At 53.6% G+C, this 19,883-nt stretch overlaps 1 protein-coding gene and 1 long non-coding RNA gene across 7 annotated transcripts in view; one reads left to right on the top strand and one right to left on the bottom strand.

The window, feature by feature from the left end:
- LOC129041119 (uncharacterized) overlaps nucleotides 1–135 on the bottom strand; it is a 27,638-nt gene extending 27,503 nt beyond the window's left edge. For all 4 annotated transcript variants that reach the window (XR_008503806.2, XR_008503805.2, XR_008503807.2 and 1 more), the window contains exon 1: nucleotides 67–135. This is a non-coding gene — a long non-coding RNA (uncharacterized LOC129041119). The remainder of the gene's footprint in view (nucleotides 1–66) is intronic.
- Nucleotides 1–19,883, top strand: part of TFR2 (transferrin receptor 2) — a 21,397-nt gene extending 1,514 nt beyond the window's left edge. Inside the window, exons 3-19 of one of the 3 annotated variants that reach the window (XM_054496380.2) lie at nucleotides 75–327; nucleotides 429–615; nucleotides 6,716–6,856; nucleotides 6,931–7,042; nucleotides 7,148–7,270; nucleotides 8,080–8,196; nucleotides 8,333–8,472; nucleotides 9,218–9,381; nucleotides 10,932–11,051; nucleotides 12,003–12,085; nucleotides 12,173–12,236; nucleotides 12,335–12,402; nucleotides 12,489–12,565; nucleotides 12,648–12,732; nucleotides 12,818–13,045; nucleotides 13,416–13,556; nucleotides 19,175–19,883. In XM_054496380.2, the coding sequence (XP_054352355.1) occupies nucleotides 75–327; nucleotides 429–615; nucleotides 6,716–6,856; nucleotides 6,931–7,042; nucleotides 7,148–7,270; nucleotides 8,080–8,196; nucleotides 8,333–8,472; nucleotides 9,218–9,381; nucleotides 10,932–11,051; nucleotides 12,003–12,085; nucleotides 12,173–12,236; nucleotides 12,335–12,402; nucleotides 12,489–12,565; nucleotides 12,648–12,732; nucleotides 12,818–13,045; nucleotides 13,416–13,556; nucleotides 19,175–19,444 (2,373 nt within the window). In that variant the 3' untranslated portion in view covers nucleotides 19,445–19,883. Of the gene's footprint in view, nucleotides 1–74; nucleotides 328–428; nucleotides 616–6,715; nucleotides 6,857–6,930; nucleotides 7,043–7,147; nucleotides 7,271–8,079; nucleotides 8,197–8,332; nucleotides 8,473–9,217; nucleotides 9,382–10,931; nucleotides 11,052–12,002; nucleotides 12,086–12,172; nucleotides 12,237–12,334; nucleotides 12,403–12,488; nucleotides 12,566–12,647; nucleotides 12,733–12,817; nucleotides 13,046–13,415; nucleotides 13,557–14,836; nucleotides 15,437–19,174 lie in introns of those variants that run through there. The other 2 variants (XM_054496382.2, XM_054496383.2) reach the window with 2 other exon arrangements.

Raw genomic sequence — 19,883 nt, 5'->3', positions numbered from 1 at the left:
ACCTCATTATTGCCAGATGCCTCCCCACCCCCCAGGCCTCTTGCCCCAATCTCATGCCCACCTCACCTGCACAGCAACAACTGTCCCCAAGATCCTCTCAGACCGTCTACCAGCGTGTGGAAGGCCCCCGGAAACGGCACCTGGAGGAGGAAGAGGAAGACGGGGAGGAGGGGGCGGAGACACTGGCCCACTTCTGCCCCATGGAGCTGAGGGGCCCTGAGCCCCTGGGCTCTAGACCCAGGCAGCCAAACCTCATTCCCTGGGCAGCAGCAGGACGGAGGGCTGCCCCCTACCTGGTCCTGACGGCCCTGCTGATCTTCACTGGGGGTGAGTCGTCCCCCTCCCCAGAAGTGAAGGGCTTGGGCTGGGGGAGATTTCTGGGGTCCAGAGGTGGGCACAAAGAGAATCCCCATCTTGCCACTCACCAGCCTTCCTTCTGGGCTACGTCGCCTTCCGAGGGTCCTGCCAAGCGTGCGGAGACTCCGTGTTGGTGGTCAGTGAGGATGTCAACTACGAGCCCGACCTGGATTTCCACCGGGGCACACTGTACTGGAGCGACCTCCAGGCCATGTTCCTGCAGTTCCTGGGGGAGGGGCGCCTGGAGGACACCATCAGGTAGGGATGGCCCTGCCCCATCCTGTTCTCGAGTGTCCCTCCCCTCATCCGCTCAGACTGGGCCTCCCTGCCTCCTGGCCCAGGCCTCTGGTGTCCGGGTCCCCCTCCTGAGTCTTCCCATCTGCCTTCCTGGCCCCCCCGTTCAGCGGTCCTGGGAAGGATGGCAGGCATTCGGAGCTGAGGTTCCAGGGGACTGAGGCTCTGAGGGTGGCATATTTGGGAGGTGAGGGAGCTGACTGTCTGAGATCAGAGGGGTGCAGCATCCAATATCAGACCGGACAGACCCAGAAAAGCCTTGAATGCCTTACCCAGGCGCCTAGATTTGGAGCAGGGAGCGCTGAGGGGTTCTGAGAAGGCGCATTCTAGGGAATCAGAAAAACAAGCAAGCAAGCCTGGGCAATACGACAAAACCCCGTCTCTACTAAAGAAAATACAAAAATTAGCTGGGGATGATGGCGAGTGCCTGTAGTCCCAGTTACTTGGGAGCTTGACCGGGGAGGATCGCCTGAGCCGGGGAGGCAGAGGTTGCAGTGAGCCGAGATTGCGCCACTGCACTCCAGCCTGGGAGACAGAGCGAGACCCTGTTTCAAAAACAAAATAATGGCTGGGCGCGGTGGCTCACGCCTGTAATCCCAGCACTTTGGGAGGCGGAGGCGGGCGGATCACTCGGTCAGGATATCGAGACCATCTTGGCTAACACGGTGAAACCCCGTCTGTACTAAAAACACAAAATATTAGCCGGGCATGGTGGCAGGCGCCTCTAGTCCCAGCTATTCGGGAGGCTGAGGCAGGAGAATGGCTTGAACCCAGGAGGTGGAGCGTGCATTGAGCCGAGATCATGCCATTACACTCCAGCCTGGGCAACAGAGTGAGACTCCATCTCAAAAAAAGAAAAAAAGAAAGAAAGAAAAAAGAAAAACAAGTAAGCAAATGCATTTGTGGGTGCAGATCCAGAAGCTAGGTCCACCCATAGCCCTCTTTTGGGACGGGAGTAATTTTTCAGTGGATTCGCCTGGGTTTTCTAAGTAGGTAATCAGCTAAGCTACAGATAGTAGGAGATGGAGATTCTCTTTTCCAATGCTTATACCTTCTACGTTTTTTTTTTTTTTTTCATTTCTCATTGCATTTGAGAGGACATGAATTTAAGGTAACAGTGGCAGTAGATATCCTTGCCTATTTCCTGACTTTAATAGCAATGCTTTTATAATACTTTGCCATTAAGAATGAACTTTGCTGTGCTCCAGACAGCTTTTTAAAATTGAATCAAGGAAGTTTCCTTTCATTCCTAGCTCACTGAGACTTTTATTGATTGATTGATTGATTTTTTGAGACGGAGTCTCGCTCTTGTCACCCAGGCTGGAGTGCAGTGGCGCAATCTTGGCTCACTGCAACCTCCGCCTCCCAGGTTCACGCAATTCTCATGCCTCAGCTTCCTGAGTGGCTGGGATTACAGGTGCGCGCCATCATGCTTGGCTAATTTTTGTATTTTTAGTAGAGACAGGGTTTTGCCATGTTGCCCAGGCTGGTCTCCACTCGTAAGCTCAAGCAATCTGCCAAAGCCCTTCAGCTTCTCAAAGTGCTGGGATTACAGGCATGAGCCACCGCACCCAGCCTCTTCTTTAATGTTTATATAGTAATTTGTGTTAATAGATTTCCTTATCTTCATGAGCTCATCGCTAACCTTGATCAAGGTGTATGATTACTCTTTTGATATGTTGCTGGGTTCACCTGCTGAAAGACCTTAAGTTTGTGGAATCAACAATGTTCAGGGCTTTATTTTTTTGAGATAGGTCCTCACTGTCACCCAGACAGTGCCGAGATGATAGCTCACTGCAGCCTCCAATTCCTGGACCCAAGTGATCCTCCCACCTTAGCCTTTCAAGTAGCTAGGACTACAGATGTGTGCCACTATGCCTGGCTATTTTTTTTTTTTTTTTTTTTTTACTTTTTTTGAGACAGAGTTTCACTGTTGCCCAGGCTGGAGTGCAGTGGTGTGATCTCGGCTCACGGCAACCTCCGCCTTCCAGGTTCAAGCAATTATCCTGCCTTAGCCTCCCGAGTAGCTCAGATTACAGGCGCCCGCCGCCACACCCAACCAATTTTTTGTATTTTTAGTAGAGACGGGGTTTCACCATGTTGGGCAGACCGGTCTCAAACTCCTGACCTCAGGTGATCCACCCACCTCGGCCTCCCAAAGTGCAGGGATTACAGGTGTGAGCCACCATGCCCAGCCTAATTTTTTAATTTTTTTTAGTAGAAATGAGGTCTCCCTATGTTGCCCAGGATGGTCTCAAACTCCTGGCCTCAAACAATCCTCTCACCTCAGCCTCCCAAAATGCTGAGATTATAGGCATAAGGCACCACACCCAGCCTGCTCAGGGCTTTTAAATTAAATTACAGGCCAGCCATGGTGGGTGAAACCTGTAATCCCAGAACTTTGGGAGGCCGAGGTGGGCGGATCATGAGGTCAGGAGATCGAGACCATCCTAGCTAACATGGTGAAACCCCATCTCTACTAAAAACACAAAAATTAGCTGGGCATGGTGGTGGGCACCTGTAGTCCCAGCTACTCGGGAGGCTGAGGCAGGAGAATGGCATGAACCCGGGAGGCGGAGCTTGCAGTGAGCCGAGATCACGCCACTGCACTCCAGCCTGGGTGACAGAGCAAGACTCTGTCTCAAAAAAACAAAACAAATACAAAATTAGCCAGGTGTAGTGGTGCATGCCTGTAATCCCAGCTACTCGGGAGGCTGAGGCAGGAGAATCGCTTAAACCCAGGAGGCGGAGGTTGCAGTGAGCCAACATCGTGCCATTGCACTCCAGCCTGGGCAACAAGAGTGAAACATGGCTCTGGGTGGGATGGAGAGGGAAGAGAAAGTGGGGGGAGATGATAGACGTGGAGCTATAGGACATTTGTCATGTTTAATGGGGTTGAAGAGCAGGTACAGCGGGATAACTGGGGGAGTTGGAACCTGACAAGGTCTACTCAGAGAGTAGGATTCTGGAACCTTGAAAGCTTCCTGATACAGTATGTCCTGTCTATCTCAGAGTCTCCAGCACCTACCACAGTGCCTGGCACTTACTAGATATTCAGTAGATCCTCAATGGATAAGTATTCCAGAGATGGAGTGCAGGTAATGACAAGATGCAGGATACGGGCCAGGCACAGTGGCTCACGCCTGTAATCCCAGCACTTTGGGAGGTCAAGGCAGGTGGATCATCTGAGGTCAGGAGCTTGAGACCAGCCTGGCCAACATGGCGAAATCCTGTCTCTACTAAAAATACAAAAATTAACTGGGTGTGATGGTGCATGCCTGTAATCCCAGCTACTCGGGAGGCTGAGGCAGGAGAATCGTTTGAACCTGGGAGGCGGGGCTTGCAGTGAGCTGAGATCGCACGAATGCACTCCAGCCTGTGCGACAGAGCGAGACTCCATCTCAAAAAAAAAAAAAAAAAAAGATGCAGGGTGTGACCAGGGAAGTGGAGTGCCTGGACTGGAGGTGACAATGATGAAGTAATTAATTCATGTATCCAACAAATATTTTGGGGCATCTACTATGTGGCAGGTACTAAGCTAAGCAGGTGGTGGTGAGATAGCAGAGACTAAAACAGTCTAACTTTGTTCTCATGGTGCTTACAATCCACTGGAGAAAACCAATACTAAACTAACAATCATTCACAACTACATAATTACGACTGGAATCATTGCTTTGAAAGAAAAGCAAAGGATGTGAGGCTCAGTGTGGTGGCTCACACCTATGAGCCCAGCACTTTGGGAGGCTGAGGTGGGAGGATCGCTTGAGTCCAGTTTGAGACCAGCGTGGGCAACACAGAGAGATCCTGTCTCTTAAAAAAATAATAATAATTTGGCCGGGCGCGGTGGCTCACGCCTGTAATCCCAGCACTTTGGGAGGCCAAGGCGGGTGGATCTCCTGAGGACAGGAGTTCGAGACCAGCCTAGCCAACATGGTGAAACCCTGTTTCACCCTTTTTAGTCTCTACTAAAAATACAAAAAAAAATTAGCTGGGCATGTTGGCGGGCACCTATAATCCCAGCTACTTGGGAGGCTGAGGCAGGAGAATCGCTTGAACCTGGGAGGTGGAGGTTGCAGTGAGCCGAGATTGCGCCATTGCATTCCAGCTTGGGCAACAAGAGTGAAACTCCATGTCAAAAGTAATAATAATAATAATAATTTTTTTAAAAAATAAAAATAAAAAATTAGCCCAGTATGGTGGTGCATGCCTAGAGTCCCGGCTATTCAGGAGGCTGAGGCAGGAGGATGGCTTGAGCTTAGGAGCTGAAGGTTGCAGTGAGCTATGGTCATTCCACTGCACTCCAGGCTGGGTGACAGAGCGAGACCCTATCTCCAAAAAAAGAAAAGAAAAGGGGCCGGGCGCCATGGCTCATACCTGTAATCCCAGCATTTTGGGAGGTGAAGGTGGGCTGATTGCCTGAGGCCAGGAGTTTGAGACCAGCCTGGCCGACATGCCAAAACCCTGTCTCTACTAAAAAAATACAAAACTAGCTGAGTGTGGTGGTGGGCGCCTGTGGTCCTAGCTACTCAGGAGGCTGAGGCAGGAGAATCACTTGAACCCAGGAGGCAGAGGTTGCAGTGAGCTGAGATTGCACCACTACACACCAGCCTGGGCGACAGAGCGAGACTCCGTCTCAAAAAGAAAAAAAAAAAAAAAGAAATGAAAAAAAGAAAGAAAGAAAGAAAAAAGAAAAGGGTGTAAAGAAAGACTATAACCAGGACCCTCATGTAGATTGCAGTTCAGGGAAGGCTTCATTGAGGAACTGACAAGTCTAAACTGACAAGATGAGTAATTTGCCAGGCAAGAGACTGTGGAAAAACATTCAGGCTGAGATTCACCACTTGCGAAGGGTCTGAAATGTGAAGATGGTGGCCTCTTGGAGGAAGGGAAAGACAGTCCATGTGGCCGGTGAGGTGGATGTAGCTCAGGCCCTAAAGGGCCTTACTGGCTACTTTAACTGTTTTGAATTTAATTTTCCTGCCTCATCTCTGAGTGATCCTCCCCACTCCCCTCCCCATAAGCACCTCATCTCACACTTTTGATGTGTGCCTTTAAATACACATATGGGGCGGGTCGTCATGGTTCATGCCTGTAGTGTCAGCACTTTGGGAGGACCACTTGAGGCCAGGAGTTCAAGACCAGCTTGGGAAACACAGTGAGACTTGTCTACAAAAAATTTTTAAAAATCAGCGGTTGGTGGCGTACACCTGTAGTCCCAGCTGCTCAGGAGGCTGAGGCGGGAGGATGGCTTGAGCCCAGGAACCGGTGATTCCCCTGAGTACCTTGGGGTAAAGTGTCTCCATGAGGCCCACATGGAGGATGGGGGAGATGAAGAGGGTCTGCTGCCTGCCCAGTTAGCTCTTTTGAAGAAAAGTGGGTGCCGTGTGTGTGTGTGTGTGTGTGTGTGTGTGTGTGTCTGTTGACGTCGGGAGGAACGGGGTTAGGGGGAGAGAGTTTGGCTTGAGCCGGGAAGAACCTACAGGATGATGGGCAGGACCCCCAGCATGATGGGCAGGACCCCCAGCTATGGGAAGTCAGGTTTTAAGCAGAGGGAGGTCCTGAGATTCTCGGGCGCCGCCCTGGTGGTGATGGGAGAAAACGGGTCCGCGGAGGGCCCTGCACTGTGGCTCGAGCCTGTAATGCCAGCACTTTGGGAGGCTGAGGCGGGCAGATCACCTGAGATCAGGAGTTTGAGACCAACCTGGTCAACATGGTGAAACCCGTCTCTACTAAAAATACAAAAATTAGCCGGGCGTGATGGCACGTGCCTGTGATCCCTGATACGAGGGAGGCCGAGGCAGGAAAATGGCTTGAACCAGGAAGGTGGAGGTTGCAGAGAGCCGAGATTGGTCCACTGTACTCCAGCCTGGGCGACAGAGCGAGACTCTGTCTCAAAAAAAAAAAAAAAAAAAAAAAAAAAAAGCGTCCGCGGGAAGAGCTCTTTTCCTAAACTCAGGAACCCCTCGCCCTCCCTGCCCCTGGCGACCCCACGTTTCTGGCATCCTTCCCTCTTCCCTCCCTCTCCTCCGGGCGCCCAGAAAAGTCCCCACCTCTCCCCGCTTAGGCAAACCAGCCTTCGGGAACGGGTGGCAGGCTCGGCCGGGATGGCCGCTCTGACTCAGGACATCCGCGCGGCGCTTTCCCGCCAGAAGCTGGACCACGTGTGGACCGACACGCACTACGTGGGGCTGCAATTCCCGGACCCGTGAGTGCGCACGCGGGCGGGGGCGCGCGGGGAGGGGGACGCGGCTCGGGGCGCTCACCAGCCCGGCTCCCCAGGGCTCACCCCAACACACTGCACTGGGTCGATGAGGCCGGGAAGGTCGGAGAGCAGCTGCCGTTGGAGGACCCTGACGTCTACTGCCCCTACAGCGCCATCGGCAACGTCACGGTGAGCACCCCCTGCCCGCTCCTAGGATGGGGCGCGGCAAGAGCCCTTTCCTGGGTCTCGAAGGAGGGACGCGGGGAGCGCGCCTCACCGTCCTCGTGTCCCCAGGGAGAGCTGGTGTACGCCCACTACGGGCGGCCCGAAGACCTGCAGGACCTGCGGGCCGGGGGCGTGGACCCAGCGGGCCGCCTGCTGCTGGTGCGCGTGGGGATGATCAGCTTCGCCCAGAAGGTAAGTGTCCCTGGACAGAGGGAGGGCGTGAGCCCGGGAACCGGAGGGTCGGACTGCCAGTGAGAATCGTTCAGGGTGCTGTGAGAGGGAGACAGGAAAGAATCATGTGGATGGAAGGTAAGAAAATATAAGCTGGGCACGATGGTTCTCACCTGCAATTCCAGCACTTTAGGAGGCCAAGACAGGAGGATCGCTTGAGGCCAGGAGTTCAAGGCAACACAGTGAGAACCCCCTCTCTACTAAAAAAAAAAAAAAAAAAAAAAAAAAAAAAAATTCTTTTTTTTTTTTAGTTAGCTGGGCTGGTGGCACATGCCTGTGGTCCCAGCTACTCCGGAGGCTCGGGTGGGAGAATCGCTTGAGCCCAGGAGTGCCAGGCTGCAATGAGCTATTATCGTGCCACTGCACTCCAGCCTGGGCAACAGAAAGAGACTCTTTCTCAAAAAGAAAAAAAAAGAAAGAGAAACAGAGAAGGGAGGGAGGGAGGGAGGAAGGAAGGAAGGAAAATGTTGGCTGGTCTGGGAATTGAATCAGAAGGAAAAAAGAAAATGTTGGCTGGGAACAAATTGGGGGTTGGGGGAAATCAGATGGGGAAGAGAACAGAAACATGGGGTACCCTGGGGCCCGGTGGGGTTTGAGGGCTGCCCAGGAGCTGCTGAGGTTGGGAAGACACAGGCCAGGTGGTGCCCCCACATCCTCTAGGTGGGATGGACAGTTGCAAGCAAAGGCCTTGCCATTTCCTGGTTTCTCCTGCCCTTATGAATCGGGTTTTTTTCTGGGAGAAGGAGTCCTCTAGTCACCTTCCTCCCCAGGTGACCACTGCTCAGGACTTCGGGGCTCAAGGAGTGCTCATATACCCAGAGCCAGTGGACTTCTCCCAGGACCCACCCAAGCCGAGCCTATCCAGCCAGCAGGCAGTGTATGGACATGTGAGTCTGGGGAGGCTGGCCCTGCTGTTCCTGGGTCCCGAGGCCACACCTTCTTGCTCAGAATGGGGCTGGCATGTTTTTCATTTTTCGTGGAAGCCCAGCTCGCAGCTTTGCATGGGCACCCCTTTCCCTGCAGGTTCACCTGGGAACTGGAGACCCCTACACGCCTGGCTTCCCTTCCTTCAATCAAACCCAGTTCCCTCCAGTTGCATCATCAGGCCTTCCCAGCATCCCAGCCCAGCCCATCAGTGCAGACATTGCCTCCCGCCTGCTGAGGTGAGGGGAGTGTTGGGGACCAGGAGAGGAGGAGGCAGAGAGAGGGAGGCTGCAGCGAGGCCACAGGGTGACTGTGGGTGAAGTAGAAAAAGGTGACTCTTGTTTAAGCCTGCAGTGAGCCATGACTACACCACTGCACTCCAGCCTGGGAGACAGAGAGACCCTGACCTTTTTTTTTTTTTTTTTTGAGATGGAGTCTTGCCCTGTCATCCAGGCTGGAGTGCAGTGGTGCAATCTTGGCTCACTGCAACCTCCACCTCACGGGTTCAAGTGATTCTCCTGCCTCAGACTCCCGAGTATCTAGGATTACAGGTGCCCACCACCACGCCCGGCTAATTTTTGTATGTTTAGTAGAGGGTTTCACCATGTTGGCCAGACTTGTCTCGAACTCCTGACCTAGTGATCCGCCCACCCCAGCCTCCAAAAATGCTGGGATTACAGGCGTGAGCCACTATGCCTGGCTGAGACCCTGACTCTTAAAAAAAAAAAAAAGTGACTCTTCTGGATGGACACAGCCTTTCTCCAGGGTCTACTGTCTGGCGCCTAAAGTTCCCACTGGATTGCACACCTACCTCAGCTGAGAACCGTCCAAGGCAGCCCTGACTGCACTGCCCTACCAAGGCAGCGTCCAGAGGCAGCGATCTGGAGCCAGAAAGGGTGGGAGGGAAAGAAAGAAGCAAAAGAGTGATTTGGACTCTTCTGGTTCTCTCGACAACTTCCCCCTTTCTGCCTTCCTCCTCTCCAGGAAGCTCAAAGGCCCTGTGGCCCCCCAGGAATGGCAGGGGAGCCTCTTAGGCTCCCCTTATCACCTGGGCCCCGGGCCAGGACTGCAGCTAGTGGTCAACAATCACAGGACCTCCACCCCCATCAACAACATCTTCGGCTGCATCGAAGGCCACTCAGAGCCAGGTATGCTGTGTGTCCAGTATCACTCACAGCTTGTGGTAGGCTGGGGGGAGTTTCTGCCCATACACCCTGGCAAGATAGGGGGCTGGTGCAGGAGGCCCCAAGAGGGGACAGGAGTGGTGCCCAGAGGAGGGAAGCTGGCAAGTTGAGGCTGAACTGGGTCTGATGGTGGCAGCAGTGAAGAGACCTCACCTTCCAGCCTGTCTAGTGATGGAATGGGGGTTGTTGCCCAGTAGCGAGCTTCCCAGCACTGGAAGTGAGTAAGCCTAAGTTAGATGATGTTGTAATAGAAACTCAAGCATGGGCCAGGTGTGGTGGCTCACGCCTGTAATCCCAGCACTTTGGGAGGCCGAGGCGGGTGGATCACTTGAGGTCAGGAGTTCGAGACCAGCTTGGCCAACATGGTGAAACCCCGTCTCTACTAAAAATACAAACATTAGCTGGGCGTGATGGCATGCATCTGTAATCCCAGCTACTCCGGAGGCTCGGACAGGAGAATCACTTGAACCCAGGAGGTGGAGGCTGCTGTGAGCCGAGATTGTGCCATTGCACTCCAGCCTGGGCAACAGAGCAAGACTTTGTCTCAAGAAAAAGAAAAAAAAGAGAAAGAAAGAAAGAGAGAAAGAAAAGAAAGAAAGAGAGAGAGAGAAAGAAAGGAAAGAAAGAAAGAAAGAAAGACTCAAGCATGAAAGAAAGATCAGATCAGATTAGATAGAAGGATAGATGGCCCTTTCAAGCATAGCTAGATGTGGATGGCGGTGGAGAATCAAAATAGGTAATTGACAGATGGAGCAATAAAGCCAAGACTCCGTTTTCACAAAAAATTTAAAAATAAAAGAAATTGGCCAGGTGCGGTGGCTCACGCATGTAATCCCAGCACTTTGGAAGGCCGAGGCAGGCGGATCACGAGGTCAGGAGATTGAGACCACCCTGGCTAACACGGTGAAACCCCGTCTCTACTAAAAATACAAAAAAATTAATGGGCATGGTGGCAGGCGCCTGTAGTCCCAGCTACTCAGGAGGCTGAGGCAGGAGAATGGCGTGAACCCGGGAGGTGGAGCTTGCCATGAGCCAAGATCGCGCCACTGCACTCCAGCCTGGGCAACAGAGTGAGACTCCAAAAAATAAATTAATTAAATAAGTAAATAAATAAATAAAATAAATTAGCCGAGCATGGTGGCACACATCTGTGGTCCCAGCTACTTGGGAGGCTCAAGCAGGAGGATGGCTTGAGCCAGGGAGTTTGAAGCTGCAGTGAACTATGATCGCACCACTGCACACTCCAGCCTGGGCAACAGAAAACTTCCAAGTCCAGAATGACCGCAGGCACCCAGCTGAAGGAGCATGCCATCCAGGAAGGGCCAAGCCGGGAGGGGCGCCCTCTTTAGGGACTGGAGGAACTTTAGGGACTGGGCGCCCTCTTTAGGGACTGGGGTTGCCCGCATTGTGATGGGCTGTGAGATACAGGCTGATGGAAGATGCCCCCAGGGTGCAGGGGGTAGACTTTGGGTACTGCCAGTGTTAGAAGTGGGTCCCAAACATCCCCTCCCCAGATCACTACGTTGTCATCGGGGCCCAGAGGGATGCGTGGGGCCCAGGAGCAGCTAAATCCGCTGTGGGGACGGCTATACTCCTGGAGCTGGTGCGGACCTTTTCCTCCATGGTGAGCAACGGTAAGGTCAGGGCCAGGGCCTGGGCCTGGGCTAGGCAGCGGTGGGCCTGTGGCCCGAGGAGGACAGGGCAGAGAGGCAGTGAGGGACACAGACTGGCCAGTGGTCACTTGGATCTCGGCATCCACATTGTACCTGAGTGGCCCTGGGCCAGTCACTTCACCTCTATTTCCTCACCTAAAAATGAAAGTGAGGCCGGGTGCGGTAGCTCATGCCTGTAGTCCCAGCACTTTGGGAGGCCGAGGCAGACGGATCACCTGAGGTCAGGAATTCGAGACCAGCCTAGCCAACATGGTGAAACCGTCTACTAAAAATACAAAAATTAGCCAGGCGTGGTGGAGGGCGCCTGTAATCCCAGCTACTGGGGAGGCTGAGGCAGGAGAATCGCTTGAACCTGGGAGGCGGAGTTTGCAGTAAGCCGAGATCACACCACTGCACTCCAGCCTGGGCAACAGAATGAGCCTCCATCTAAAAAAAAGAAAGAAAAGAAAAGAAAAGAAAAAAAGTGATATGAATGATAATCATAGTCCATGGGTGTGTGTCAAGATTAAGCATGTTGGGCTGGATGTGACAGCTCATACCTGTAATCTCAGCACTTTGGGAGGCCAACACAGGAGAATTGCTGGACACCAGGAATTCAAAACCAGCCTGGGCAACATAGGGGGACTGCATCTCTACAAAAGCTTTTTAAAAATTGGCTGGACTTAGTGGTGCATGCCTGTAATCCCAGCTACCTGGGAGGCTGAGGCAAGAGGAGCACTTGAACCTGAGAGGTCAAGGCTACATTGAGCCATGATTGCACCACTGCACTCCATCCTGGGTGAGAGAGTGAGACCCTGTCTCAGAGAGAGAGACAGAGAAGGAGAGACCCTGGGGGACCAGGGCAGAAGAAGACAAGGGGAGGGTCTTTGCTTGGCCCCTGCTAAGCCTGTCTTCCTTCCCCTCTGCCCCCAGGCTTCCGGCCCCGCAGAAGTCTCCTCTTCATCAGCTGGGATGGCGGTGACTTTGGAAGCGTGGGCTCCACGGAGTGGCTAGAGGTGATACGGGGTCCTGGGCAGGTCATTAGGCAGTGGGGAGATGTGGGGGCGGGGGGTTCCCACTCCACACTGGTCACCCACCCACAGGGCTACCTCAGCGTGCTGCACCTCAAAGCCGTAGTGTATGTGAGCCTGGACAACGCAGTGCTGGGTGAGCTGGGGCAGTGCCACCACCTGGCCCCCTGGGGTCCACCCTTGCCTCTAGGGCTAAGCCCTGAGCCTGGCATCCCTCCCCTCCCCTTTTTCCAGGGGATGACAAGTTTCATGCCAAGACCAGCCCCCTTCTGACAAGTCTCATTGAGAGTGTCCTGAAGCAGGCAAGAGCACCCCAGGAATAAGGGGTGAAGGGGAGTAGGTTGTGGGGAGGAGCAGAGCCTGATCAGTGCCCTCCCCCCACCCCCAGGTGGATTCTCCCAACCACAGCGGGCAGACTCTCTATGAACAGGTGGTGTTCACCAATCCCAGCTGGGATGCTGAGGTGTAAGTTGGGGGGGTAGGGAGAGCTGGGGAGGGATGTGGGGGAGCCTGAACCCACAGATCCCTCCAACCCGCCTGCCCCCAGGATCCGGCCCCTACCCATGGACAGCAGTGCCTATTCCTTCACTGCCTTTGTGGGAGTCCCTGCCGTCGAGTTCTCCTTCATGGAGGTGAGACGTCCTCCCCCTGCCCCAGACACAGCGCTAGTCCTTCAGCCTGTCTGCCTCCGCCCCAGCGTCCACCCTGTCCTGGCAGGACGACCAGGCCTACCCGTTCCTGCACACAAAGGAGGACACTTATGAGAACCTGCATAAGGTGCTGCAAGGCCGCCTGCCCGCCGTGGCCCAGGCCGTGGCCCAGCTCGCAGGGCAGCTCCTCATCCGGCTCAGCCACGATCGCCTGCTGCCCCTCGACTTCGGCCGCTACGGGGACGTCGTCCTCAGGCACATTGGGAACCTCAACGAGTTCTCTGGGGACCTCAAGGTTCAAGAGGCCCACCCCACTCTTGGTCTCTGGGAGTGGGGGGCACTGCCCAGGCCAGGGGGTCCAGCCCCTTCTCTCTGCAATCCCTGGGGTCTAGGTCCTCTCTGGCAATCCAGCCCTTTAACCCCCTGCCTCCAGTCTCCCAGCCCCCAGCATGTGCCATCGCCCAACGTGGCAGGTGCAGGATCTTCTCCCCACTCCCTTCATCCTGCCTCCAGCACTCCTCCCTCCTGCCAGGCCAGGGGTCCCAGCCCCCTTCCCCGTGCTAGGCGGGGGTCCTTGTCCCCATGCTAGGCGGGGGTCCTTGTCCCCATGCTAGGCGGGGGTCCTGGCCCCTGCCGCCAGCCCCAGCTCGCGCCTCCGCCCCTAGGCCCGCGGGCTGACCCTGCAGTGGGTGTACTCGGCGCGGGGGGACTACATCCGGGCGGCGGAGAAGCTGCGGCAGGAGATCTACAGCTCGGAGGAAAGAGACGAGCGACTGACACGCATGTACAACGTGCGCATAATGCGGGTGAGGCCCCGCCCTCCTCGCCTCGCCCCCAGTGTCCCGCCCCTCCCCTGGGGCTCCGCCTCCTGGACTTTGGCTCCGTCTGCGCGCTCCTCTCTCTCCCCGCCTACACAGTCCCGGTCCTCTGGATGCTCTCTTCCCAGTCCTGGACACGCAGCGCTCATTGATCGGTCAGGCTGGAGGACCCGAGCGATCAAAGTGATGAAATGGACAGGGAGGGCCAGCCCCTTGGCCACAGTCACCTGGTTTACGCCTGGCAGAACTGGGACAATCCAGCCTCCCCCACCCCTCCCCGCTGACTCCCCTCCTATAGCTCCCACTGCCTCCTCGACCCTTCTGGAAAGAAAAAGCATGTCCACACTGGTCCACAGTACGAGGTTACAGGCTGGGAAGTGCAAAAGGCTAAAGATATTCAGAGTATAGAGAGCTGTTTTCCTTCTGGTAATGGGTGAAATCCAGAAAGGCTGCCTGGAGGAGGTGTCACGTGAACGATAAACAAGAGCTTATTCCCTCACCAATCCCTTCTTCTTAGCTTTGAATCCTTTGCAGCCCACACCCCACCTTCAGTTCCAACTCCTCCACTTCCTTCCATTTCCTCACTCCAAGAACTCAACCCCTCAACCCTTTGATCTCAAGAAATGGGTGAGTAGGGACTGTGGCCATGGGGAAAGGTCTGCAGGGCAAAATAGTAAACAGGATCGTCCTCAGTGAGTGTGGGGTGAGCTGGGAACTGCAGTGTACACAGAGCCACTTGTGCGCACGCACTCACGGTTTTCAAAGCAAGCATGGCTAGCCCTTGGAGGCTCATGTTCTCTCTCCTCCTTGCATTTTCCTGCTTGTACCCTCTGCTTGTCCCCGTTGGCCATTTACAAACCTATTGCTCTTGCTCGTTCTCCCTTGCCCAGGCTACAGTGCAGTGGCACCATCTCTGCTCACTGCAACCTCCACCTCCTGGGCTCAAGTGATCCTCCCACCTCAACCTCCCTAGTAGCTGGGAGTACAGGCGCGTGCCACGACACCTGGCTAATTTTTCCATTTTTTGTAGAGACAAGGTTTTACCATGTTGCCCAGGCTGGTCTCAAACTCCTGGCCTCAAGTGATCCTCCTGCCTCGGCCTCCCAAATTGCTGGGGTTACAGGCATGAGCTACTGCACCCGGCCTTCTCCTCTCCTTCTTATATCTCTTTCTCCATTCATTCTTCTTTAACCTTTGTCTCCTCTACTGGGACAGGGGTGACCCTGGGGTGAGGCAATAGGTTGGGTATGGTTCATTCTCATTCACAGATGTTGGTTTAACCTCAGCTGTGTCAGCATCCAGAAGACAAAAAGACACCCGCCTTTCAAAGTTGCCATACCCCCGTCCCCACCAGGGATGAAAGGGACCTGCGTATAAGAGGCATGACTTAGGCCGGGCGCGGTGGCTCACGCCTGTAATCCCAGCACTTTGGGAGGCCCAGGTGGGCGGATCACCTGAGGTCAGGAGTTCGAGACCAGCCTGACCAACATGGAGAAACCCCGTCTCTACTAAAAATACAAAATTAGTTGGGCGTGGTAGCACACGCCTATAATCCCAGCTACTCAGGAGGCTGAGGCAGGAGAATCACTTGAGCCCAGGAGATGGAGGTTGCAGTGAGCTGAGATCACGCCATTGCACTCCAGCCTGGGCAACAAGAGCAAAACTCCATCTCAAAAAAAAAGAAAAGAAAAAGATGCATGACTCAGGCTCAGGGATGGAGAGGGAAGGACTCAGGACTTCAGAGCCTGCAATACAGGATTGGGCCAGACCCAGTGAATTTTGTGGCTCTAGACCAGGGGTTGGTGAACTACTGCCCATTGGCCAAATTCAAACTGCCGCTTGTTTTTTTTTGTTGTTTTTTTTGTTTTTTTTGTTTGAGACAGGGTCTTGCTCTGTTGCCCAGGCTGGAGTGCAGTAGCATGATCTGGGCTCACTGCAACTTCCACCTCCCGGGCTCAAGCAATCCTCTCACCTCACCTCAGCCTCCTGAGTAGCTGGGACTAAGAGGACACACTACCACACTCCACTGATTTTTAAAATTTTTTGTAGAGATGGGATCTCACTATATTGTCCAGGCTTGTCTCAAAATCCTGGGCTCAAGCGACTCTCCCACCTCAGCTTCCCAAGATGCTGGGATTACAGGCGTGAGCCTCTGCTCCCTGTTTTTGTAAATAAAGTTTTATTGAAACAGCCATGCTCATTGGTTTTCACGCTTTCTATGGCTACTTTTGTATAAGAGCAGCAACGTCAAGTAGCTGCAATAAAAGCAGCATGGCCTGCAAAACCTAAAATATTTACTATGTGGCATTTCACAGAAAAAGTTTGCTGACCTCGGCTTTAGACTGTGACCTGGATCTTGAAGAACAGGCAGGATGTGGATTGATGCAAAGTAAAGAGGACATTTCAGGGTGGAGAGACCAGAATTTGGGTGTGGCAGTGAAATCAGTCTGGTTTTACTTGGAAGCAGGGTGTGGACCAGCAGAGCCAGAACAGGGGCCTCATGGAGAGGCAGAGGGGAGGGGACCACCAAATGGTGTTATCAATCAATCGTGGGGAGCCTCGAACACCAGGATTGGAAGTTTGGATGTTAAGGGTCTTAGCACCAAGGAAATTAGAAGTTTTTGAGCAGAGAGGTGATGTGAGCAAAGGGGAGTTTTTATTTTTATTTATTTTTCTTTCTTTATTTTTTGGAGACAGTGTCTTAATGTCACCCAGACTGGAGTGCAGTGGCGTGATCCCGGCTCACTGCAACCTCTGCCTGTCAGGTTCAAGTGATTCTCCCACTTCTGCCTCCCGAGTAGCTGGGACTACAGGCGCGCACAACCATGCCTATTTTTTTTTTTTTTTTTTTTTTTGGTAGATAAGGGGTTTCATCATGTTGGCCAGGCTGGTCTTGAACTCCTGACATCAAGTGATCTGCTCACCTCAGCCTCCCAAAGTGCTAGGATTACAGGCGTGAGCTACTGCACCCGGCTGGGAGTTTTTGTTTTTGAAATGAGGTCTCATTGTGTTGCGCAGACTGGTATTGAACTCCTGGGCTCAAGTGATCCTCCACCTTGGCCTCCTGAGTAGCTGGGACTATAGGTGCACACCACCATATCCGACTCATTTTTTATTTTCATTTTTGTAGAGATGAGGGTTTCCATACATTGCCCAAGCTGGTCTCAAACTCCTGAGCTCAAGTAGTCCTCCTACCTTGGCTTCCCAAAGTGCTGGGATTACAGGCAGGAGCCACCATGCCGGACAACAAAGTGGAGTTTTTAGGAGTGATTTTGGTCAGATTGCAAATGTCTTGAGAGTGGCACGTGGGAGCAAATGCTCATAGGTGGGGACTGGACCGACGTCAGGTGTTTAGAAGGAGAAATTGACAGATTTGATGTTCAGGGAAGAGGAGGAGAATAATAATAATAGTTGTCTTGGAATAGAAGAATAATAAAATAGCAGTGGCCATTTGTTTTTGTTTGTTTTTTGAGACGGAGTCTCGCTCTGTCACCAGACTGGAGTGCAGTGGCAGATCTCAGCTCGCTGCAACCTCCGCCTCCCGGGTTCAAGCTATTCTCCTGCCTCAGCCTTCTGAGTAGCTGGGACAACAGGCATGTGCCACCACACCCAGCTAATTTTTGTATTTTTAGTAGAGACAGAGTTTCGCCATGTTGGCCAGGATGGTCTCAATCTCTTGACCTTGTGATCCACCAAACTTGTCCTCCCAAAGTGCTGGGATTACAGGCATCAGCCACTGTGCCCGGCCTGTTTGTTTGTTTGGTTGGTTTTGTTTTCTGAGACAGAGTCTTGCTCTGTCACCCAGGCTGGAGGACAGTGGCACGATCTTGGCTCACTGCAACCTCCGCCTCTTGGGTTCAGGCTGTTCTTGTGCCTCAGCCTCCTGACTAGCTGGGATTACAGCGGCACATCAGCATACCTGGCTAAATTTTTTGTATTTGTAGTAGAGACAGGGTTTTGCCATGTTGGCCAGGCTGATCTCGAACTCCTGACCTCAGATGATCCACCCGCCTCAGCCTCCGAAAGTGCTGGGATTACAGGCATGAGCCACCGTGCCTGGCTGCGGTTACCATAATAGAAGGTTACCACATGCTAGGGGATTTATTCCGTTTGCTTCCCCCAGCGCTGAGGTTGCTAGTATTATATCCAGAAACTGGGGCTAGGAGAGGCTAAGGAACTTACCTGAAATCATATAGTTAGTTAAGTGGAAGAGCCGAAATTGGAGGCCAGGTAGTCTACCTTCAAAGCCTGCGCTCACCCCATGCTCACTCCCCTTTGAAGGTGAGAGCTTGACACCTGCAGAAGGCCATGGGCCGCATGAGTGTGGGCCCAACGCCCAGGTTTGGGAAGAGATTGGTACTGATATGTCCAGGTGTTCCCAAACCCAGTGGGGAGGTCCAGATGGCTGGAGGGCAGGATTCCAGTGGGTCACTGGGTGGGGAGATTCGGCATCTGTTCCCGCAGAGGTCCTGGTTGACATCAGGGGCACAGATGAGCTCTGTGAGTGAATGATGGAGGCCTTAAAAAGATGTGAGCATCTGAAAATTAGCTGGGTATGGTGGCATGTGCCTGCACTCCCAACTACTCAGGAGGCTCAGGCCGGAGGATCACTTGACCTCTGGAGTTTGGGTTGCAGTGAGCTGTGATTGCACCACTTCCAGCCTGGGTGACAGTGAGACCCTGTCTCTAAAAATAAAAGATGTGAGCATCTGAGATCACCCCCTAGAGATTCTGATTTTACTGGGGTGGTGCCCAGGCAATGATAATTTAATAGGGACAGAGAAGAGGGAGGTGGAACTTTGAGACCTGCCCATGGGTGGAAGCAGAACAAACCAGAGATGGGGCTAGGAGAGGCTAGCAAACTAGGAGAGGCTGGCAGAAAGGAGGGAGGAGATTAGGTCAGGAGCAAGGCCATCTCAGGAAAGAGGGAACAGCAGCTGCGTCAGAGGGAGGAAAGCCGGGTTCTTCACGAGGACTGGGCTGTCCCTTGACCTTTGTCTCTGGGCTGTGGACATTGGTGGAGGTGGAGAATGACTCGGTGTGGGGAGGTGTGGTGTTAAAAAGAGGAATAGCAGGGCAATAGATTGTTCTTTGAGGCTTTGGGAATTCACTGAATGGGTGAGCAAGGAAGACTCAGGAGAACTACATGCAGGCTTAGGGGTTCTAGAGATAGAAAGAAGGGGAGGCCTAGCGCAGTGGCTCACGCCTGTAATCCCAGCAATTTGGGAGGCCGAGGCGGGTGGCTCACTTCACGTTAGGAGTTCGAGACCAGCCTGGCCAACACGGCGAAACCCCGTCTCTACTCAAAATACAAAAATTAGCTGGGCGTCGTGGTGGGTGCCTGTAATCCCAGCTACTCTGGAGGCTGAGGCAGGAGAATCGCTTGAACCCTGAAGGCGGAGGTTGCAGTGAGCCGAGATCGTGCCACTGCACTCCAGCCTGGGCGACAGAGCGAGATTCCGTCTCAAAACAAACAAACAAAAAACAACAAAAAAGAAAACAAACAAACAAAAAAAACAAAAAGACTGGCTGGCGGGAAGGGTGATTCGGGCCTTAGCTCCCGAGCCACAGCCCCCCACCCTGACCTGATCCCCCTCTTTGCACAGGTGGAGTTCTACTTCCTTTCCCAGTACGTGTCGCCAGCCGACTCCCCGTTCCGCCACATCTTCGTGGGCCGCGGAGACCACACGCTGGGCGCCCTGCTGGACCACCTGCGGCTGCTGCGCTCCAACAGCTCCGGAACCCCCGGCGCCACCTCCTCCACCGGCTTCCAGGAGAGCCGCTTCCGGCGTCAGCTAGCCCTGCTCACCTGGACGCTGCAAGGGGCAGCCAATGCGCTTAGCGGGGATGTCTGGAACATTGATAACAACTTCTGAGGCCCTGGGGATCCTCACATCCCCCTGTCCCCCAGTCAAGAGCTCCTCTGCTCCTCACTTGAATGATTCAGGGTCAGGGAGGTGGCTCAGAGTCCACCTCTCATTGCTGATCAATTTCTCATTACCCCTACACATCTCTCCACAGAGCCCAGACCCAAACACAGATATCCACACACGCCAGCCCTGCAGTGTAGCTGACCCTAATGTGAGGGTCATACTGTCGGTTAATCAGAGAGTAGCATCCCTTCAATCACAGCCCCTTCCCCTTTCTGGGGTCCTCCATACCTACAGACCACTCTGGGAGGTTTGCTAGGCCCTGGGACCTGGCCAGCTCGGTTAGTGGGAGAGATCGCTGGCATCATAGCCTTATGGCCAACAGGCGGTCTGTGGTGAAAGGGGCATGGAGTTTCAATATCAATAAACCACCTGATGTCAATAA

Source organism: Pongo pygmaeus, chromosome 6, assembly GCF_028885625.2.
Source record: "Pongo pygmaeus isolate AG05252 chromosome 6, NHGRI_mPonPyg2-v2.0_pri, whole genome shotgun sequence".
NCBI classification, from domain to species: domain Eukaryota; kingdom Metazoa; phylum Chordata; class Mammalia; order Primates; family Hominidae; genus Pongo; species Pongo pygmaeus.
This window is presented reverse-complemented; position numbering and strand designations above follow the sequence as displayed.